A 23747-nucleotide genomic window follows, 5' to 3' on the forward strand; every position below is an offset into this window, starting at 1 on the left:
AATAAGGTAGGAGGTATTATTAGTCCTACTTTGCAGAAAATGGAGCCAAGATACAGAGAGGTTTTGCCCCAAGAGAATACACCGAGTGGATTGAAACCAGGAGTCAAACCCAGATAGTCAGGCTCCAGACCCTGTGCTCTTCGCCACCAAGGTCAGCAACCTCGGTTCTCGGGAAGCACTGCAACATTTGTTTTAAATTCCAGAAACTCAATACGTTCATCTTCTTCGCCCAGATTATCTTCCAACTGTACCATTTTAAATTTCATTAATTTATTTATTTATTTATGGCTGTGTTGGGTCTTCGTATCTGTGCGAGGGCTTTCTCCAGTTGCGGCAAGCGGGGGCCACTCTTCATCGCGGTGCGCGGGCCTCTCACTATCGCAGCCTCTCGTTGCGGAGCACAAGCTCCAGACGTGCAGGATCAGTAGTTGTGGCTCACAGGCCCAGTTGCTCCGCGACATGTGGGATCCTCCCGGACCAGGGCTCGAACCCGTGTCCCCTGCATTGGCAGGCAGACTCTCAACCGCTGCGCCACCAGGGAAGCCGCCAGCTGCACCATTTTATTTGGTGGAAATAGCTTCAGCCTTCATCTGGACCTTATGGGTTAAGCAGTGCAGTAGAGTAGCCTGAGGGGAAAGATCTCTCCATCTGCCAGCTGCCCTGCTGGCTGCAAAATGGAAGAATGAGCTACATCTTCCCCGTGCTGTCAGAGGAGACAGAAACCATTTCAGAAGAGCCAGGGAGCTTTGGACATTAAGGGACCACTGAAAACACCTTACAAGCAGTATACCCCCAAAGCTCAGATGATCAGAGGGCATTGGGGGTGGTCTCAGCCTCTCATCCTCATTTCTCCCACCATCTCCCCCATCAAATACACCTTTATATATTTTTATAATATAAGAAGTTGGCATTTGCAATTACATTTTATACAGCTGGTGGAAATTGTAAAAGGTCCTACAGATCATTGACCTTTTCTTGGCCTAACCGCACCGTGCTCTATAGAGGAAATTCCCAGGCATACTCTAGAATAAGGCATTTTTATTTACTTGGATGAAAGGCCCCATGAAGGCCAAACACAGAAAATTTTCTGCTGCTCTTAGTTTACATTTTGAATTATAAGTTTCTCAGAAAGTCCAAATTAAAAAATAAATTTTGAAGCTATTATAATTTAAACTCTTAAGAAAACTCTGCCAGGCTATGTTAGAAAATGATTTTACCTGTGGCATAAAGAATTAAATATTTCTATATAGGAATGATCTATGACTTCGTTTCTAATTATTTTTAGGACAGTAAGGCAGTTTATAATAATACATCTAGTCTTACCTATTTGCTTCATTTTATTATTAGGGACAGATACACTGTCTGAATAAACTTGACCCATATTGAGCATCCAACGTATATCTTTCTTCGGGGAGTAGTACTGTTAGAGAGAAGCCTCTGTTAACTATGTCCTTGTTTATTTTGAAATTAAACAAACTATAAAGTAATTATATTTTAAACATATGCGCAGATTCTAGAGCATGTGGGCATGGAAGGCCGATGCTAATGCTTATTGGCATGAAGGTACCACTCACACTATATTTTTAAACCTCAGATCACTTTGGAAGGCTGACAGTTGATGGTTTTGGAGTGTGGAATTTACTAATCACTTGACTGTCCCATATCTCATTTAGCAGAAATTGCAATATGCATTTTGGGGAATTAAATTTTGAGAAAAGGTGTAATAGTATCTTCTCGATCAGACATAAGGAAGAGTATTCCCACACCTCTCACTGAACTACCTTTAACATAACTTCTTGTGATATGAATGTTGTATCACAGGAAAAATAATTATTACGAAGTTGCCAGTGACTAGCAGAGACCAGAACAAAACAGGATGAATCAAATATTCTAAGTTCCTGCTTCACAGAGATACAGAGATAGCGGTGAGAGAGGGGCCATCAAAGCACCACTTAACAAGCACTGAAGTTAAATAATATGTTAATGATATGTGTTGAGAAAGGACGTGAACACATCCTGCAGGACTGTGAATAAACTACTCTGGGAGTTGCACGCCCATGCGGGGATTTGAGCATAATTTTACGTGGCCAAGATGGATGCAATCCTTAAATATCACCGTCTTTCTGTTGAGTAACAGTATTCCTCTGGCGAGGGTGCATGGAGACCAGATACACAGGGAAGAGGAGCAGATGCATGGTCTAGGGTTTTAAATTCAACAGAGTGATGACAGGAAAAATGAATTACAGAAGTTTTTTAGAAAAACTAAATCAAACTAAGAAGTGAGTTACAAGGTAGAGCACGTAATCCCTTGTAAGCCCTCTCATTATTGTCATGATGATGTATCTTAGTTATCTTTGTGTTTGTACCTAACACCCACCTCCAACAACACTGAGTTCTCCTAGGGAAGATCCTGTGTCTCTTATTCTTCCTTGTGTCCTTGTCACCTAGAACAGCATCTGACACAAATCGAGTACCCAGTAATTGTTTGAATTAATGAATTGATTGATCCATTGATAAATGGGTGACCCAGGTTAATTGAGATGGCTACACAGAGCCAAAATTCATTTGAAATCATTGGCATCTAAAAGGAACTATATGACCAGATAAGAGGAATTTTAGGATCCTCTGTGGCTCAGAGGCCAAATTAAGGTGACAGGTTTTCAGGAATGAAAGCAAGTGTATTCGTGTAAAACAAATATATGTCCCAGTGATTTATATGGAAGTTGAGAATTAAATGTATGTTACAACAATTCATTTTAAAGTTGTTCTATAGCTAGCTATAACTTGGATATAAAACAAAAGGTTAGACTCTTGCTGATTCTCCCAGGGACAGGCCCCTTCAGATGCATCATCACCAGGCCTTAGACACGCTTGGCAACAGTGGCTCTTTTTCTTGCCTTCTTCTGAGAAAGGAACTGAGGAATTCTCAAATGTTAAGATAATAATTTCCAGTCCATACCAAATAAATCACCATCTCTGAGGGTGAGGAGCAGTATATGAAAAAGATATATTCCTGGTGATTCTGTGGTGAATCCAGAGTCAAGTACTATTGGATTAAAATTTGGGAGAAAAAAAAATAATATGAATATACATTTTGGGATAATCCAACAAGGTAAACACTGGGTAGAAATTAGGATAATGGGTTGTGACCCATTAATAGGACTTGAAATGGACTTAGTGGGTTCCAAAAACATCAAAAAAATAAAATAGAAGAGAAAATATCAGAGTACATCACACATAGTATTGTTTCATGACTTATAGTTACATCTACATATTCATATATCTGTAATGTATATGTAGAGTCTATCACAATATATACATTGGATCAAAAATGTTTGCAAAATATTGGTCTAGGGTGATGGGAATATATAGCAACACTTTTTAAAAAAATTTTTATTGGAGTATAGTTGATTTACTATGTTGTGTTAGTTTCAGGTGTACAGCAAAGTGAATCAGTTTTATATATATATACACTTTTTTTTATATATTCTTTTCCCATATAGGCCATTACAGAGTATTGAGTAGAGTTCCCTGTGCTATACAGCAGGTTCTTATTAGTTATCTATTTTATATATAGTACGCAGCACTCTTATTTTGAAATCAGCCTGGGGTCTCCAAAGTACTGTGTAGTTCATTAATCAAAACAAATCTCTTCTGTTTAACTCTTGTTTCAGTCATCTTTGGCTCAGTTACACTACAGTAACAGATAACTCAGTGGCTTACAACTGAAAGATTGATTTCTTATTCACCCTGTATGCTCATCATAAGCCATTGCCTTCATTCGAGTTTCCAGATTTAAGGAGAGTGTTCTCTAGGGGACATTTTTTGACTTGTGTCAATGGGAAGAGAACGTAGTGGAGCCATGTGACAGCTCATAAAGCTTCTGCTGGGAAGTGGCATGTGTCACTGCTCACAGATCGCTGGCCAATGAAAGTCACATGGTTAAGCCTGGCATCCATGGGGCATCAATGAATAATGCTCCTACAGGAAGGAGCAGTGGATATTTTGAACACTACTGCAATTTATCACAGCTCTTAAGCTATTTCCTTAAAAATGTATGTTTAAGGAATATCAAGTTCTCATATTCTCTTTGTCCAGGGCTTTACTGAGATTTTGTTAAGAATTAGTTTGCCTGAGGCTTTTTGGATAAATACTGCTGGTTATGGTCTCTGAGAATTTAGGTGCCACAAATCCTTTAGCCTCCATCACTTTGGTACAAATACTGCAGCTCTGAGTTGGTGATAGTAAAGGCTGAAACTTTCTGAGACACAGATATCCTCATCTTTTCTTTTGCTTCAGATGCCTATTGTACTTCCACCAACCAGAGGTGAGTTTTTTTTAAACCCAGACATTAAACTAAGCTAAGATTCAATTTGAGAAGTTTCTAGAGATAACTCTTGGAATCTGGAGATGGAGGAAATGTATGGATGGGATGTAGGATTTGAAACCCTTGGACTACCACACTCTGGCTGGTATCAAGTGGGTCATTTTGTTTCCAGAGAATTAATGTTTTTTCCAAAAATTAGCTCTCATACGGCTCATTCAGGTAACCTGTGTTGAATATGGAAGTGAGATTTTTGTTCATGCAAGTTTATTACATTATAGTTTATGAAGCACAGTGGCTATATGTCAGACTTCCTTTGAAGCTAAGCAGGCCCTTTGCTCTGCTACTCCAGCTGAGTCTTTTATTTGAAGTGTTTCTTCATCTTGGCTCATTTAGCCACAAACAGAAGTTGCCCTATGGGAGATAACGTCTTATGTTTATTTACTTTATAGCATTATCAGCCCTGGGCTCATTGCAAGTGAAAAACATATCAGAAAAGAGAAAAATCTGATTTCAGAAAGTCAGTACTCCCTTAACCCTGACATGTGTCTGTCTTCCCTTGGATAGTGTAGTCAGAAAAAAACAAGTTATTGGATTGGGAGTCAGGAGACCTAGTCCCTGATCTTTTTTGTTACTTTGTTACTATGTGATTTGGGGCGAATTATTTTACTTCTCTGATTCTGTTTCTTTATTTGTAAAACATGATGAGCCTCCCAAAACTCTTCCAGTTTCAGGACCCTGTTTTACTTATGGAATTTTGCAGAAGTCATAGAGAGTGTTCAGCAAAATCATTACAGAAGAGATTTTTTGTTTAGAAAACATGAAAATAAAAATATATTTCTTCATATTTAGAAGTGGTACAAAAATTGCCTGCAACATCTAAGTTTAAATGGAATGCTTAAGTTCTGTTAAGTGATCCTTGCTTTTTCTTTACCTAATAACAGAAATTTAAATATCAATATAATTTTTGGTGTGATATATTTCATTTAAAGACTTTTCTGACAATTGAAATACGAAATTCATCATATAAGATGCCTCCTTTTTTTTAGCAGGTTCATTGAGATATGCTTTACCTATCATGAGATTCGTCCATTTTAAGTGTACAATTTGATGAGTTTTAGTAAATTGATACTGTTGTGAAGCCATCACCACAATCCAGTTTAGAACATTTTCATCATCCAGAAAGTTTGCTTATGTCTGTTTGCATTTAATCCCTGTTCCTACCATCAACCACAAGGGAGAAGTGATCTGCCTTGTGCCTCTATTTTTATCTTTTCTAGAAATTTCCTATAAATAGAGTCATGTGTCTGGCTTCTTTCTCCTAGCATAATGCTTTTGAGGTTTATCAGTGTTGTTCCATACATCAGTAATTTGTTTCTTTTTTACTGCTGAATAATATTCCATTATATAGATATACTACTTTTTGTTTATCCACTCACTAGTTGACTGACATTTGAATTGGTCTTCATTCGGGGCAATTATGATGAATGTGCCTACGGACATTCACATACAAGTCTTTGTGTGGACACATATTTTCATTTCTCTTAGGTAGAGAGAGATACCTAGGAGTGGAATTGCTGGATCGTATTGTTAGTGTGTATTTAACATTATAAGAAACTGCTCAGCACTTTTACAAAGTGATTATAGTATTTTATATTCCCACCAGCAGTGTATGAGCATTCCATTTCTTCCTCATTCTTGCCAACACTTGCTACAGTCATTCTTCTTGATTTTAGCCATTCTAGTGAGTGAGTAGTAGTATCTCATTTTAGTTTTTAATTTGCATTTCCCTAAAGATTAGTGATGTTGAGCATTTTTTCATGTGTTTATGGGACATTTGTATATTTTTTTGGTGAAGTGTCTATTCAAATCTTTTGCCCATTTTTTATTGGATTGTCTTCTTACTACAGAGTTATAAGATTTCTTAATATATTTGTTCCAAATTTTCAAGGGACTTTGCATGCCACAAGCATGTACATATGTATGTATATACACACACACACACACACACACACACACAAACTGCTTGTTTCTTTCATATTCATACTTTGAAATAAAGTCCTTTGAAAATAATGGGGTGGAATTTTTAATTCTTGGAAAGAAGCAGAATGAATTTTAAATGGTCATTAACAATCATTAAATTAGTGTTTTGAGGAGTTACCTGTAAGCTCTCAAAACAGTAGAGTGGTCATTTACAAATCTAATAGTGGCTTCTGTTTTTTCAGTTTGTTCCCTGTTTATAGAGGAGAAAAAAAACATCTTCTATAGATGCATAAGTGTTCTGTCAGCATCCAAAATCCACTTCCTTCTGAAGAGGGATAAGGAAGTATCTGAGGAACTAGAAGAGAGAGATTGGAGTCTTTGCTTTTTTTTAAATGCTTTTTATTCTACTGAGAGTTAACACATTTGCCTTCTGATGGGTGGTCTGTGGAAAGGATTAATGTATTACTGACATTGGCATCACTTTGGTCAGGTCCTAGTTCAAAATACAGTTACATGTGTGTGTGCACACCTACACACACACACACACACACACACACACACACACACACACATGCTTCCTCAAATGAAAGAGAAGAGTCTATCTGTACCTCAGTTCTCCCTGCCAACTCTCCCTAATCCTCACAGCCCCGGAAACAAGATAATATAACTTATGGGAGTGTTAGAGTAATTTGGGGAACAATACAGTGAACTAATAAAATCGCTTATTTCACGCTGGAATTTCAACTGAAACCTTGCATAACTCTACACCCCATCATCTTTTCCTCTTTTCTGACTTTTTGATAATATTGTCTGTTTATTCTCACCTCCATAAATAGAAATGAACTCTAAGATTTTTTATCTGCAAACATTACTCCAAATGACTTTGGCAATAATCTCCAAAAAAATTAGAATTAAGACAAATTCAAAATTGGTTAATGTTAACTATTTATAGGAAATGTATTTGCATATATGTCCTATGTCCTATTCCCAAAGTCCCTACAGCAAAATTAGAATTCTTAAAAGATACAGCCTCATCCATGTAACTGGTAAACAGAAGTAGCTCATTAAAATGATGAAGCCCCTTTCCAATCATGGTATGGTGAAGTCCACCAGCCTCACCAACATGCACACAGCCTTGTCTTCAAATGTGAGAGAAAGCTAAGATCATGAGACATTGAAGAAAGCTTCTATCATGAAAGAGAGAAACTATGACAAAGAAACAGAAAGAAAAGAGAGGAAACAGACAATTCGAGGACAGAAAGAATCCTCAAAAAACTATGTTTAATCGTCTTAGAAACAGAAGAAATTGCATTTATAAAACAAGAATGGAATGTAATTTGTATAAGGTATAAGCAGAGAGCACAAAAGACCTCTTGGAAATTAGAAATCGAAGGTAGAAATAAAATAATCTCTGGAAGGGATAAAGTCAAGAAAGGCTCTTGTTGAGTGGAGCAAAATAAAAATTGATGGAAAATAAGAGAGGAGCTATATGAAAATTACAGGACCATATGTCTAACCATATTGAGAGCGATTTTAGAGAGGACTGAAAGAGATTGATAAGAATTAGTGATGGGTACACAGAAAACAAGGCAAACACAGAAACAAAGCAATTGAACACTACCTAAGTAATGATCATGGCAAAAACACTGAAAATTGATTTCACAAAACAAGTGGGAGGGTGCACATAAGAGGGAGAAAAGTGAGCGAAGGACATTGCAATAATTATGTTTAAAATATGTAGAAAGTTATCTTTAATAGAAATTTAGACTTTTCAAGACAACTTTAGAATTGTCTGTATATAAATGATCTGTATATGTCTTCTGTGTCCCATGTTCTAACATTAGTGATGATGGAGTTCCTGGAATAGTCATACATTCCTTTTATGCAGTGACTTAAAATCACCAGCCAAAGTCAGGAACCAGTATTTGGAAAAGAATGGTATTTTCCCTTTCTAAAAGCCCTCTAATTCATGACAAGAGCAAAATGTTGCCTTTCTCAGTGCTGTGTGCTGTATTACAAATGTAGAGATACTATTAGCTTTTGCTATGTTAATGTTTTACCCAATATTAAAATATGGTTCTGAATTATTGCATTATGCAGCAGATGTAGCATATGGTCCTCAGGCTTTTCATTAGCTTCCCACCTCAGCAAACCAGAATACCCTTGAATTACCTTTCCTATGGTTCTGATATGCTGGGCTTGATTATTTTAGTGTTGGCCTTCAGAATTTGGAACTTGGTTTCTTCATAGGCTTGTATTGATGAAATTTCATTTGATAACTTGACTATGCACTTATATATTGTTGGCATTGATCTCTATATTGTCATTACCAAGGCTCTCTGGGCTAGTCCTCTGTTATAATTTAGTTTCCACAAAACTGTGGGTTCTGACTTTTTATTAAATTTTCAAAATCAAATGATTTAATCAAATGTAAGAAATGATGAGTTAATGGAATTGATATCCCCTCGATGGAGTCCAATCAAATCCTGTCTGTAAAATAAATTAGCAACTGATCATCTCAGAAATTACAAATTCGGTTGCATGGTTTTCTATTTTAATTAAGGACTTGAAATAACTTTCCATTATGAACCGATTTCCCTCTTTTAGAATTGCCTAGGCCATTTAAACATTCTTGACTGGCTTCCTCCTAAGATCCAGGGCTCTTCTGAGCCACTTTTGTTCTTTTGAGTGTGTTCATTCAGAGAATATAAAGCCCGGAAAAATGTAGGAAGGTGATTCTGGCACCCCATTTCCTTACCACCAAATCATATATGGCAGCCCTAAACTAAAATCCAAATCAGGCAAATAAAGGAAGTATGCTAGCAAATGAAAAAATGTCTTAAAAATTGGTACTCTATTGAAAACTTTTAGGAAAGAGAAATAAGGAGAGACCCGTGATTAGATTTATATTTTAGATGATCCCCAGTAGTAATGTGAAGATGGTGGTGGTGATAATGATGATGATGATGATGATAGCAGCTAACACTTAGTGTTTACTATGTGAAGGCATTGTCTTCAGTTCTTTACGTGCACTAACTTATTTAATTCTCATATGAGGAAAGTACAGTGGTAGAACGTCCATTTTACAGATGAGGAACCTGAGGCACAGATAAGTTAAGCAAATTGGCTAAAGTCACCAAATTGGTGGTAGTTTGCAGAGACCCAGATCTGACCCAGATCTACACAGTGTAGCGAGATTAATCAGGAGTTATTGTGTAGCAGCGAACACAAGAACAGATGAGGGCTGGACCTATGCCCTACTTAGCCCAAGGTCAAGTTTATAAAGAAATGATATTCCAGTATTGTGGTCATTATGAAGGCTGCTTGAGACTCAATTAAGTTTTAAATGATAGTTTTATAAAATATGCCTTGACATTATTATTCCATGGTGCCAACCTGGGCATTCCTCACAGCAAACAAACAAACAAACAAAAAAACCCTCAATCATAGACCTCTCAGAGTAAAATCCTACACGGATGTGGTTTGGCTTCTTAGCCAAAGAAGCATCTACAAATCACTCACTTGATCAAGGCATTAGTATAAATCTGCTAATGGAATAGAGTTTAGAAGGCACATTGTACAGACAAAGCTTTGTTCAGACCACACAATTGCATAGATGAACTGACAGTTAAAGATTCAACTGGAATATGGCTTGAAGAGTTATGCTCTAGGGTGTGAAGATACATTTAGTTATTAGTTTTGCTCTGATTCCATGCCGATAATGGAGAAATTTGTAACCATTAAGCATTGCTTGCTTTTACATTGCCATTACATTTAATGCTTTGATCAAAAGTGCTTGAATGGTGAATATCTTTGCTGCTGGGAAATTAAGTCAAGTTTTAAGTCAGTTGCCATCCTGATAGAGCCAAAACATTTCAGGAGTAAAGGTCTTGTTTCTGACTGCCAAAGTTAACAGATCTTCGTAGAGTGGTACAGAAGTTACCAAAGAGCAGAGAATAGAATCATTGATAGACTGAAAAGTGGCATTTTTATCCAGGAATTTTTCATGTATTTTTTGTGAGGCAGAGGTTGTGTGAACACCAGGTGCCAATCACACAGCACCAGTGGATTTGCAAGATTATAGGACTGGGGAAAAAATGAAGATTAAGCACAGGGTACAATGGAGATTATTTATGGTAATGAATTGTATAATTTTTCTAGACAGAGTTGGATTAATGTTCATCCTGAAAAGAGATTACAGGAGGTCTGATTCTTGCAGTAAACAAATATTAAGCAGATCATACATGTATAGCATATGAATCAAGAGTCCTAAAGCATATACGATTTATCATTTACAAGGGGAAACAATTAACCTGTTCCCTAACTGTGCGCATGAGATGCACTGGAGTCTTGTGAGGGGGGTAGAGACAGTGCCCTCTGTGCCACAAGGCTTCTTCCTGCAAAGCCTTGAAGAGTCTATCAGGTTGTCACAGCCCAGCAGCTGCAACCCCAGTTGTGACGAACACCCCGCCCTCCCGTGGCTGTCACGGAAACCAACTCTGCCTGCCCCCGTTTGCAGGTTGCCTGGACCCTGGAAGAAGTAATGGGAGATCCGGGTGGCACAGTGTGTCCACGCTTTGTACAGTTACAGAGTCTGACCCCCAGGGTCTGCTCTTCCTTTTTGGAGTGTGGTTGTTTGTGGCAGGGCGTGTGTGCATCCTCAGGGCGGACCTCAGGCTGCCGCGCCGCTCCCCAACCTTGGAAACATCGCGCTCATTTTTAGAATCAGCCTTTGATTGATTTGTAGAGCTTTTGCCATCGACTGCTGTTTAGAAGACAGTGCCCTCTGTACCTGCCTTTCACGTTCACACTAAAATAGCATCTTCTTTAAATTTCCAAACAATACACTGAGAAGGGCACACTTCGGTGGGATTCTTTCCAAAAATGTTAACAACCTCAGTCTAATCATGCGAAAACATCAGACAACCCAGGTTGAGAGACATCCTACAAAATCAATGACAAATAATCTTCAAAAGCAGTATGTTTTTGTCATGCAAGTCAGATGACCAGAGGGCCAAACCCCTATAATTTCGCCACACCAAAATAATGACCGTTAACATCTTAAAGCATACTAGAGTCTTTGCATTTATATTCCCTTATTTTCTTTAAGGAAAATAATATTATTCTGTTGCGCCTGTGGTTACTTAACTGCTTTATTCACTTAAAGGTGTACTGCAAAAGCAGTATGTTTTTGTCATGCAAGTCAGATGACCAGAGGGCCAAACCCCTATAATTTCGCCACACCAAAATAATGACCGTTAACATCTTAAAGCATACTAGAGTCTTTGCATTTATATTCCCATATTTTCTTTAAGGAAATAATATTATTCTGTTGCGCCTATGGTTACTTAACTGCTTTATTCACTTAAAGGTGTACTGCGCACAAATTTCTCTGAGAAGTAAGTACTGATGGACGCTGAGGTGAGTGTCTCTGTCTGTGGATAAGGACTCAGGGCGGAGACCTTCACATCGTGTCACTGCCGCTCACCCTTCTTCGCACTGTGGAGACGTGGACACCACCAGCTCAGCCCACCAGGGACTTTGTAGTCAGGGGGTCGCTCCATACAATTCAGCTCCTCACCTTCTTGAGCTGCAGGCATCCAGGGAACTTTCGTGATTTGCTCTAAAAAGTGCCTCCCTTGCTGGAGTTGAGGGTGAGAAATTTCTTGAGCAGGTTTTCACATTCAGTGGACACGTAGAAGGAAATATGGTGGATCCCACTCAGTACCTGTTCTTCCTGTTCCTTTAAGTTCTGCCCATCAAAAGGCGGGGATCAGTGACCAGTGTATTTATAGGATGACTCAGGCTCCACACATCCACTTTGAGGCCATCTTACTTTTGGCCTTGACAGCGCAAGGGGGTGGGGGGCTGGCACACACAGGGTATCCCACTTACTGCCAAAGGTGAATTCGTGGCTGAAGCCAAAGTCTGCAACCTTGACGTTCAAGTCAGCACCCAGGGTGGATTTTCTGGCTGCAATACTGTACAGTAGACATTCTCTGCCAGAATTTCCCTGGGGCCTCTTTCTCTTTCATGCTGCCGTGATCCGCCAGGTAATGGAACATCTCACCTTCGCCAGCATACTCCACGACAAGGTAGAGTGTTTCCTCCATCTCCATCACTTCGTATAATTTCATCATGTTGGGGTGTCCCAAGGCCTTCATTATCTTGACTTTGTGGGATCGTCTCTGGAGCCCCGAGGAGTTCTGCTGGCTCTTGTTAATGATCTTCACGGCCACCTCTTTCCCAATCAGGATGTGCCGGGGACACCTCACCTTGGTGAAGGTATCCTTGTCGGTGGTCATTGCCCACATGGGTCTCATCCTCCTCCTTGGCAGAGATGGAGGCAAGAGGCCTTGCAGCAGATTGCCTTTTACTGCATAGACAAAGTGCCCCAAGGTCAGCTTAAAATTGAGAAAAGCTGGTGAAAAACTTGATCCAAATCACCTCAAAAGAAAATCACTTCCAAAGCCTACCTGAAAAACTGATCTTTATAATAGAACCAAAGCACAGGGCCAGACAAAAATGAAGATAAACAAACAACAAATATTAACAAACTTTTTGAAGTGAGAAAAATGAATAAAGAAAAAATGGGAAAAACAGTAAAGAGTAAAGAAAAAAGACAAATGAGAAAAAGAAATAAAGAAAAAAATGAGAAAAATCAAAAAGAGTAAAGGAAAAGTGAAAAGAATAATAGCAAACAAAATAGTCAAAAACCCTACAATGCCAAGGAAGGAACACTTTGGTCAAAGTCCCTCAGGTCACTGAAAACCAGCTTCCTGAGCTAAAAGATACAAAAAAACTTAGTCCAGGCAGGGTCTTAAATAGGTGCTTGGAATTCCATTACAATGGCTCCTTATGAGGTCATAGCGAGAAATGGACCTAACATGGTTGAGGATAATCCACAGTAGATAGTCTCAATTTTTGGTTTCTAGAACTCTTCACTCTTAAAAAAAAAAGTTGCAGATTGTACCGATTTACATACTGACCAATCCTAAAATCTAGAATTGCCTGTCTTTTGTAAAAATCTCTTTATCTTTTTTTAAAAATGGAAACTGATATATGTTTCCTGCTTAAAATTCATTATATATATGCTTTCTTTTTAAGGCAGTTTGAGGTTTACAAAAAAAATGAGAGGAAATTGCAGAGTTCCCCAGACCTCCTCCTGATCCTCCCAACAACATAGTTTTCCATCTTATTAACATCTTGCATCAGTATGGTACATTTGTTACAATTGACTCAACATTGATTCATTACTATTAACTAGAGTCGTAAAGTTTACATTGGGGTTCACTTTTTGTGTTGTACATTATGTGGGTTTTGATAAATGTATAATGACATGTATCCACCATTACAGTGACATATAGAATAGTTTTACTGCCCTAAAGATCCTGTGTTCAACCTGTTCATTCTGCTTTCCTTCTCCCCTAACAACTAGCAACTACTGATCTTTTAACAATCTCCATAGTTTTACTGTTTCCAGTTCATATGATTGTAATCATAATGTATGTAGCCTTTTCAGATTGGCTCCTTTCACTTAGCAATATGTAGTTAAGGTTCCTCCAAGTCTTGTTAGGACATGATAGCTATTTCATTTTATAGCTAAATAATATTCCACTATGTAGACTTACATAGAAGTTTGCTTATCCATTCACCAGTTTAAAGACGTCTTGGGACTTCCCTGGTGGCACAGTGGTTAAGAATCCACCTGCCACTGCAGGGGACTCCAGTTTGACCCCTGGTCCGGGAAGATTCCACATGCCAAGGAGCAACTAAGCCCGTGCACCACAACTACTGAGCCCACGCGCCACAACTACTGAGCCCGCGTGCTGCAACTACTGAAGGCCAGGCACCTAGAGCCCGTGCTCCGCAGCAAGAGAAGCCACCGCAATGAGAAGCCCATGCACCACAGCAAAGAGTAGCCCCCGCTCGCCGCAACTAGAGAAAGCCTGTGTGCAGCAATGAAGACCCAGCACAGCCAAAAATAAATAAATAATAAAAAATTGGATTATTAAAAAAAAGGACATCTTTATTGCTCTCAAGTTTTGGCAGTTAAGAAAAATTTGCTGAAAACATTTGCATGCAAGTTTTTTGTGTAGACACAAAATTTCAACTCACTTGGGTAAATACCAAGGATCATAATTGCTGGGTTGTATGGTATTATGTTTAGTTTTACAAGAAACAGTCAACTCTCTTCCAAAGTGGCTGTACCGTTTTGCATTCCCACCAACAATGAGAGTTCCTGTTGCTCCACATCCTTGTCAGGATTTGGGCCTGTCCATGTTTTGAGTTTATCCATTCTAATATGAGTGTAGTGGTATCTCGTTGTTTTAATTTGCAATTCCCTGATAACATATAATGTGGAGCATTTCATCTGCTTATTTGCCATCTGCATATCTTCCTTGATGTCTGTTCAAATCTTTTGCCCATTTTTAATTTTTTTTCTTATGGTTGAGTTTTAAGAGTTCTTTGTACATGTTGGATACTAGTCCTTAATTAGAAGTGTGTTTTGCAAAGATTGTTGTTCCAGCCTGCAGCTTGGGTTTTCATTCTCCTTTTAATACCCAAAGGGTTCTTTACAAAGCACGACGAGGAGCTGATGCTCTCTGGCTCACAGTCTTCCCACTATGTTTGCCTCCTGCACATACACTTGACCCTTTCCCCCCACCCAGTAGAGTCCCTCAGCTGGACGCTGCCCGAACTCCTCAACTTTTTCAGCTGCCGTTGACACAAGTTTATGTGGTGTGTCTAACAGACTCATAATGAATGTTTGCAGATGAAAAAGGCCATGTGGCTCCCAGGCCAGCAAACAACTTCTTAGAGTTGAAGATTGGTCACATCTTTTCCTGTAAGCAACCTACCCTGCCGTGCTGTTCATCCTGTCTTGGTCCTTCTCAGAGTCCCAGCTTAGCGTGATGTGGCCTCACTATTTTTTCCCCTGTCCTTCCACTTCCTTTATTTCTCTTGCTCCTTAATGCCCACCCCCCAAATTCCTGTTTGCATCTTATGCAGAGAAATTTCATTAACGTCATGTCCAGAGAACCTCATCATAAGCAAACACACACCTGGTGAAGCTGTTCTGAATAATGATCATTCTTTCCTTGAGAAAGTCAGCTCTTTGCAGAGACTTCGGGCCTGTTCACCTGAAGTTATTGAGTCTTTGTATATCCGGGCATTTAACAACTTCATTTAGCCAGTGATTGGAAGGGTAGGGAAGTCCATGCTTCAACCCTGAGCAACTCCATGGAAGGTATAGATAAGCAGGGAGGATTGACAAACCAAAGAGTCCAGGCTGAGCAAAACCACTTCCAGGCACTGCTTGCAATCTACCAATAACAAGAAAACTAACCCTGCTCTGTGTACCAGCTACTTTCAAATACTCTGTCTCAGCCTGATTGGTAAATCTCTAAATTGAATATTATTATTTTCATTCAGGGGAAGAAACTGAGCATCTGTCTACACATAGCTAGCCTTGGGATTTAAAATTCCCCAGGACAAGTCAGATGTGCAGAAATGTAACTTTAATTCTTTATAACTGAACTCAAATTTCCAAGCCCCTATTTCTGCTGATGGCAGAAAACACTGAATATTTGCAGTAAGAAGTTGCTCAGTCACTTCTTGTTTAAAACTTGGTCTCTTTTATACAAAGATTAAATGAGATTTGGGATTCTCTCTTCCTCTTCCTTTCTATTGATCTGGTGAGTCCTGTTGTACAGATGTTCATGCTGTTCATCTTTGCTTCCTGGGGGTGCCTCCTGGCTAGGGTTTTGGGAGTGGTTCTCCTCCTTTGTATCCCTTACTGAAGTGCTCCAGTTGGTTGTCACTCACCTAGTTTCCAGAGGGAGCAATGCATGTGTTTCTATGCTTCCTTGGCTCCACCTGGGCGCTTGATGAGGCTGCTAGGACGCCAAGGCTCAGACACGTCTTCCGTCCACTCCTCTTTAGGACCCTTCCATCCACAACCCTGGATTGAGGGTCCCTCTCCCCAGTATCCTGAAGAGCATGTTGATTCTTCTCTCTCCAGAGTTGTGGGAACATTTTTAGACATCCCGGTGCCCCCATTGGAGCCAAAAAATAGTGGAGGAATAGAGGATACTTCAAGAATACAGTTCTAAGAGACACTATAATGCAAATGACATTTCCAGTTAAGTAGCTTCCAGAGTAAGTCAAGGAAGCATAAAACAGAGCAGCTTCAAAAGTGCCTTGCTCAACAGCAAAGTTCGTTCCAAAGGTCAGTGTTATCTTCGGTTACTGCAATGCCCTTCAGTTGTGTAGTTTCTGAAATTTTAGCCACCCACACAAAGAAAATCTTCATTCATTAGGAAAAATAAAAAATTATTAAGGTAACATTGCAGATATTAGGTGACCTGATACGAATATATTGTCTTTACAAATTTTTAATCAACACGTAATTTTATTTTTCCTGGATTGCTGTGCATGCATCAAGGTGGCTCCTTACTTGCTTAGGAGGTTATTTCAATCACTGGGATTCCTAGCCTAGAAGGATCGTGGGAAAAATGGAAAAGAAATTACTTTGCCAAGTATAGACTGCTTTGGAAAGTGTTGGGCTTTAAATGTCTAGGGGAACAATGTGTGACAGGTCAGATCTTCTACCTGTTTATTTAACGAAACGTGTAGCATAAAGACGAACTTCATATATCATTAGAAACCAAGTATTCTGTGTCGGTCCACTCTTAACTTTTATGTGCTTCTTTTTCACCAAAGGAAAATGTCTAAAATGTCTTTTATATTTTATAGCTATTTGATGTATTTAGATTCTTCTCCACTTTTTGCTTCCAGATAAGTTTGGACCGTACTTGACACTTTGCATAAACTTTAAGATGTGTCCTACAACGTGTAAGGAAGACCTTGTTGGCAGTGATGCAGTGGTCTATGCATAGAACATGGGTTTAGTCATTGAGAACCTTTGTAAGCTTTAATTTGTATAACTTACAGGATATGTCCTTGTGGTCTGTTAAATAGTAAAGAGGATATTTGAGGAAGTGTATATTGTTTGAGTGGGAAAAAGAGGGATATGGACCATTGATTTTGGGGGAGTTTTTTAGTTACCCTCCATTGTTTCATGACCTGCTCCTCTGAAGCTTTGGAACTGGAGCATCACCGATAACCGTTAAGCATCCCATCCCTTCACTCAGCAACGAGCAGTCGGTATTTCATTTTCAAAGTCACAGAGCATGAGAGAGACAAATAGCAGTATTTGTGCTGTGCCAGGTGTCAGCAGGCCTTTCTGGATCATTATGGTGATGTCTTTCCTCCCTAAATAATTTTTACAAATACACTGATGAAGACAGATTTCTGTTATCTGTCTTCGATGGGTCGTAAGTTGAACTAGCACTATATTTTTTCCTGAAAATATGCACAGTTGTGACATGGTGTTTAATAGTTTGAGGCTTATTTCTGCCAGAATGAGCACAGCTGAAAGGAATGATGACCCTTTCATCTTTGTAACAGTAAAATGGTTTCCTAATGTGTTTCCCTCACTTTGAATGTTAAGTTCATATCCCCCTAGATTTCTGAGCTCCATTCTTTACCCCCTCGGAAACCCCGTGAAGAATACAACTTTGGACCACATGACAGAGCACAGAGGATGAAATTAGTTGCATTAAATAATATGACAAAAAGCCTTTCAAAATCTTTGTCACAATGCAACATTCAAGTAACATTAAACAAAACAGAGTAAAAGTAGGCCACAGAAGAGAGTTCATATCTTGAAAGGAAATTTTGTGAACTAGATCACTTGCAGATTTTGGAAGAGTCATTGGTGAAGAGCCTACATGCTATGGCTGGGGATCTACTCTCCAGTCATATGTGTAGTCTTTTCTCATTTATTAATCTTTGGACCTAAAATTAACTGTTACAGTGTTTTCTTGGTACAGTTTTATATTTCTCAAAAAAGCAAGTCTTCATTGCTCAAGTTGCATTCAAGAAAATCATGGGGAGTGGGGTGAAGAATAAGATACACATTTCTATGCAATGTTTCCTGTCTTCCTATTCTAAGTATATGTATTTAAACAAGAGCATATATTTTGTAAATTAGTATAAAGATAAACTGTCCTCTAAAAACAGAAAGCAAAGTTTTGATACTGATTTCCTTTATTTCTATCACACCTTGGATTTATTTTGTTTCAGTTTATTTTTCCCCTGAAAAATCTGATATATCTTTTTTTATTCTTTTAACTTTAATTCTACCATGTTGGGTTGTGGGAAAATAAAAGCTTCTGATAGGGTTAATCTAGCTACATAGAATTCCATGCTGAGTATGAACATAATCTTGATCTTTGATTAGATCTGAACTTGTAATATCTTGTGATTAATCAAAATGGGTTGTACTGTGTGTAGTATAAGTCATCTTCACAGATGGGATAGAGAATCATCAGAGTTCTCTTGAATATTTGTTTTAATCCCTTCTAGGATAAAATGGCTTTGGATCTTTTTTTTTAACTTTAAATCAGATTGAGTTCACCAAATAAATCACTAGGAAGAAATATTTTATTTTATTTTATTTTTTGGCTGTGTTGGGTCTTCTTTGCTGCACTCAGGCTTTTTCTAGCTGTGGCGAGCAGGGGCTACTCTTGGTTGTGGTGCGCGGGCTTCTCATTGCGGTGGCTTCTCTTGTTGCGGAGCACGGGCTCTAGAGCACAGGCTCAGTAGTTGTGGCGCACGGGCTTAGTTGCTTCACGGCATGTGGGATCTTCCCGGACCAGGGCTCGAACCCGTGTCCCCTGCATTGGCAGGCGGATTCTTAACCACTGCGCCACCGGGGAAGTCCCAAGGAAGAAATTTCCAAAACTGGAAGTCCAGTTTTGCTAGGATTATAGGTCAAAAAAGAAGAAACTTGGTTTTTAATTCACAGTATTTCAGTGTTTCACTGAACACACTTCATATGTTAAAAAAAGTTATCTTGTAAAATTTAACAAATATTCCTATTTATTTGGAGTTTGAATAAAAATCTTCATAAAAGAATATAACAAAACACCCTTCATGGAAATAATGTTGAAGTTCTTATTGTTCTCAACAGCATAAAAGATTTTTCAAGATTAATAATCTCCCCTCTTCTAATTATGTAATTCCAGTCTAGTTGAAACCTGATAACAAAGAGCTTTACTTTGGCAACTAAACTACCTGACATCTGACCCCCAGAGCACAGCAAGAGCACTCAAACACAAAATGTTTACTGAATGTGTCTGTCATTTCAGCCAACCATTTGGGCCTTACAAGACACAATTTCTCACAAAATTTCCTCACCAAAAATTGTAAATTGAACTGTCTGCCCCAGAGCCACACACACTGGAGGGGCTCAATAAATACATGCCTATGATTATATAGGAATCATTGAATAAAAGAACTGAGAAAAAACTGTACAATTCATCCAGTTTACTTCTAGACTGGATTAATGACCCACAGGTATTAAAATAAGAATGATTTAATTTCTCTCTCTTTTTTTTTTTTCCTATAGGAGACCTGGTGAACCTCCATTGATAAACGGCTGGCTTCCTTACTTTGGAGAAGCCCTGAAATTACAAAAAGATCCCCTAGGTTTCATGACTACTCTTCAAAAGCAGTATGGTGATGTTTTCACTCTTTTCCTTGGAGGTAAGTGGCACTTCAATAAGTTCCTTACTTGTATCATAATTTCTCACTTGTTCTTTAATGTTGTTATATTTTTCTCTAGGCAAAATATGGAATATTTGTACATTATTGTTTTATTTGTATGCTACTACAAAAGAAAACTATGTTTTTGAGTATAGTAAACCTCACATTAAAAGAAAAAATTATAGAATTCTCTTGAGGGTTCCTAGGGAACCCCACTCTCCTGGTATCACCTGTTGTTTGGTTTGGTTTAGCTTGCCTTTAAGAATTGTTTCTTGAAAAGCTAGAATGCATTAATGGACTTGATTTTGTAGAGGAGTTTTAGGTTTACAGAAAACTGATCAGACAGTACGGACAGTTCCCATATATCTCCTCTTTCCCCTGATCATAATTCCCCCTATTATGAACATCTTATATTAGTGTGGCACATTTGTTGCAACTGATGAGCTAGTATGGATACAACATTAAAAGTCTGTGGTTTAGGGGCTTCCCTGGTGGGGCAGTGGTTAAGAATCCTCCTGCCAATGCAGGGGACACGGGTTCGAGCCCTGGTCCGGGAAGATCCCACATAACCACGGAGCAACTAAGCCCGTGCACCACAACTACTGAGCCTGCGATCTAGAGCCCGAGAGCCACAACTACTGAGCCCACATGCCACAACTACTGAAGCCCATGTGCCTAGAGCCCATGCTCTGCAACAAGAGAAGCCACTGCAGTGAGAAGCCCATGCACCGCAACAAAGAGTAGCCCCCGCTCGCCGCAACTAGAGAAAGCCCGCTCGCAGCAACAAAGACCCAACGCAGCCAAAAATAAATAAATTTATTTTTTAAAAAAGTCTGTGGTTTACACTAGGGCCCACTCTTTGTGTTGTCCAGTTCCTTGGGTTTTAACCAATGCAGCAGGTCATGTATCTTCCATTACAGTATCACACAGAATAGTTTCACTGGTCTAAAAAAATCCCCTGTGTTCCACATATTCATCCCTCTTCCCCTCCCCCTGAGCCCCTAACAACCATGGATCTAGAATATATTTTTAATTTAAAAGTATTTGTTATGGTTCAGTGCACAGAGAGCAGTGTGGGTCTAGGAATGTTCCACAGCTTTCATTAGCACAGATGTGAATAAAGTAATAATCCTGCTGGTGAAAACAAATATATTTTTTATGGTTCTAACTTCAATAAAATGTTTACAAAACAAGGAAGAAACCCACAGCAGGATCACTACGTAACCCAGCATCACTGGGCTGAGAGGAGCTGGAATGTGCTCAGCTCGTCCTCCTGTAAGGGCCGTGCTCTCCAGCTGTAGCAGCTGTCTCTGGCCGCCTAACAAACCTCTCCCAAATGTAATGCCTTAAAACAGCAACTGGTCTTGCCCGGGTCACTTGTGTGGCTTGAGTCATCTGGCTGATGACTGGGGCTTAAATGGCCCAAGGTGGCCTCGCCACATGCCTGGCTGGGCCTCCTCGTCCGCATGATGCTTCATCCTCAAGAAGATGTCCTTACGTGGCAGCTAGTATTTCAAGAGGGTGAGAGGAAAATCTGTAAGGCCTCCTGAGGCCTTGGCACACATGTTACAGAACCTCACTTCCAGCACATTCTCTTAGTACGAGCAAGTCACGGGCCAACCCAGATTCAAGGCTAGGAAAATAGATTTCCACTTCTTCCTGGGCAGAGTGGCAGAGTCACATTGCAAAGGAGCCCATGTAGAAAGAGAGAAGAAGTTTATCGTGGCCATGTTTGCATACCGTCTTCCACATCAGCTTATCACCTGGGCTAGGCATTCCTTTTCTTCACTTTTGTCTGCCCCGTGCATGTCCCGGAAGGCTAATCTCTACACAGTAGATTATCTACACGCCTCTGCCCTCTGACTTCTGGTTGGGTGTGCAGGTGGAGGGCGGGAAAGCCGTGTTCTAGCTCTCCATCTCTCACTGGGCTCTGTAACACAGTTCACTTTCCTTCCCAAGAAAATTGAAGACATCAGGTACGCTCTCACTCAGATCCCCACATATCTATCAAATGTTTCACAATTATCCTTACCACCTCTGCTCCAGTTTCAGAGAATGTTCAAGACAATCCATTTACCTGTCCCCATGACCCTTACTGCCTCCTCTAGGCTGGCATTTCATTATTTCTCCCTCCCATATATGTATCTTCATTACTTTCCCTCTTGGGTCCTTACCCTAAGCTTCTAACCATGCTTAATCTTTCCTGTATTTTCCTTCTAGTTACTTTTCACTTCTGTTTTTTCTCTTTTGCATCTAGATTTTTAAAAAGAGTTACCTACCTTTGCTGCCCCCGGTTGTTTAGCTCCCAGAGACCTCCTAGCTGTAACCAGCTTTCTGCCTTTCTGAGGTCATTAATGGGCCATCACCTGCCTGGACCTCTCTATCTGGTGGACAAAGCTGATCCCTCACTCCTTCTCGAAACACTCTGTTCCTTCACTGTCTTGACACTGTACCTCCTGGGTCTTCCACCGATGCTGAGCATTCCTTATCTGGGTCATATTTACACATGCCTCTTTCTTTGCTCAACCCCCTTTATCTTTCTCTAACAGTCCTTGGAATTTTATGTTCTATTCCTAAAGAATTTAGATAATTTCTTCTTACTGTAATTATGTTGCCAAGTATCCGAAGCAACCTTATGTACATAGAGCAACTTCACTTTTGTGCTACCACTTCCGTGTCATTGGGAGGAAAAAAAATGATCCAACTGGATGAAATAGTCAGCATGGTCAGTTTCTCACATGAATAGGTAGTATTTGTTTCATTGCCTCTTACTCCCTTGGCTGGCAACTGGTAAGTCTCTTCCAACAGTAATTGTAGGCACTCTGATTTCAGAAGAATTGAAATGGAAAAAAAATCATGCGTCTTAGAAACAGAGACATTGTAGTGTATATGGTGGTCCTCAGGAGGCTTTCCAGGGTCTAGGCCCCACCTACCTTTCCAGCCCCGTCTCTTGCTACTATAATGCACCACTAATACACCAGATTGTTGGAATTTCCTCCTCATATACCATGTCCTTTTATGCCTCTTTTTTCTGTTGTGGTTCTTTCTGCCAGAATGCTGTTCTTCTATTTCTGAGTCATCCTTGAAAGATGACTGACATGGATGCATCTTTTGAGGCCATCGTCACGTATCACTTCCTCCCACAATCCTTCACTGACCATTTCCCTCCCCATGGTATGTTTGATGCCTCTTTTCCAGGCTCCAATTACTCCTAGTATCACTTCTGTCATGGCATTTAATAAATTGTGAGTGTATTGCTAATTCACTTGTCTATTTCCCTTCATTATTTTCTAACTTCTTTACTGCCAACATTTAGTTCAGAGCTCAGCACTGATTGATTCACAATAAATATTTGATGAGGAAATTTCCAATACCTTAGAGCTGATGAAATACTTGCTATAATACAAATAAAGGGCCATAGCTGGGGCTTCTATTCTAAGTGAGCTTTTGGCTTCATAATACAAAACTATATTCTTTACTTAAAAAAGTCACTCTTGGGGGGGAATAAATTAGGAGTTTGGGATTAACATATATACACTACTATATATAAAATAGATAATCAACAAGGACCTACTGTATAGTACAGGGAACTCTACTCATTATTCTGTAATAACCTATGTGGGAAAAGAATCTAAAGAAGAATGGGATGACCCAGCAATCCCACTACTGGGCATATACCCAGAGAAAACCATAATTCAAAAAGAGTCACGTACCACAATGTTCATTGCAGCTCTATTTACAATAGCCAGGACATGGAAGCAACCTAAGTGTCCATCGACAGATGAATGGATAAAGAAGATGTGGCACATATATACAATGGAATATT

General features: G+C 39.4%; 1 protein-coding gene across 1 annotated transcript in view; it reads left to right on the plus strand.

Moving 5' to 3' along the window:
• The window catches only part of LOC118883561 (cytochrome P450 7B1), a 186237-nt gene that overhangs the window by 133315 nt on the left and 29175 nt on the right, over nt 1-23747 (plus strand). The window contains exon 2 of the mRNA XM_036830517.1: nt 19785-19921. Within this exon, the coding sequence (XP_036686412.1) occupies nt 19785-19921 (137 nt within the window). The remainder of the gene's footprint in view (nt 1-19784; nt 19922-23747) is intronic.

This window comes from Balaenoptera musculus, chromosome 17 (assembly GCF_009873245.2).
Source record: "Balaenoptera musculus isolate JJ_BM4_2016_0621 chromosome 17, mBalMus1.pri.v3, whole genome shotgun sequence".
NCBI lineage: Eukaryota > Metazoa > Chordata > Mammalia > Artiodactyla > Balaenopteridae > Balaenoptera > Balaenoptera musculus.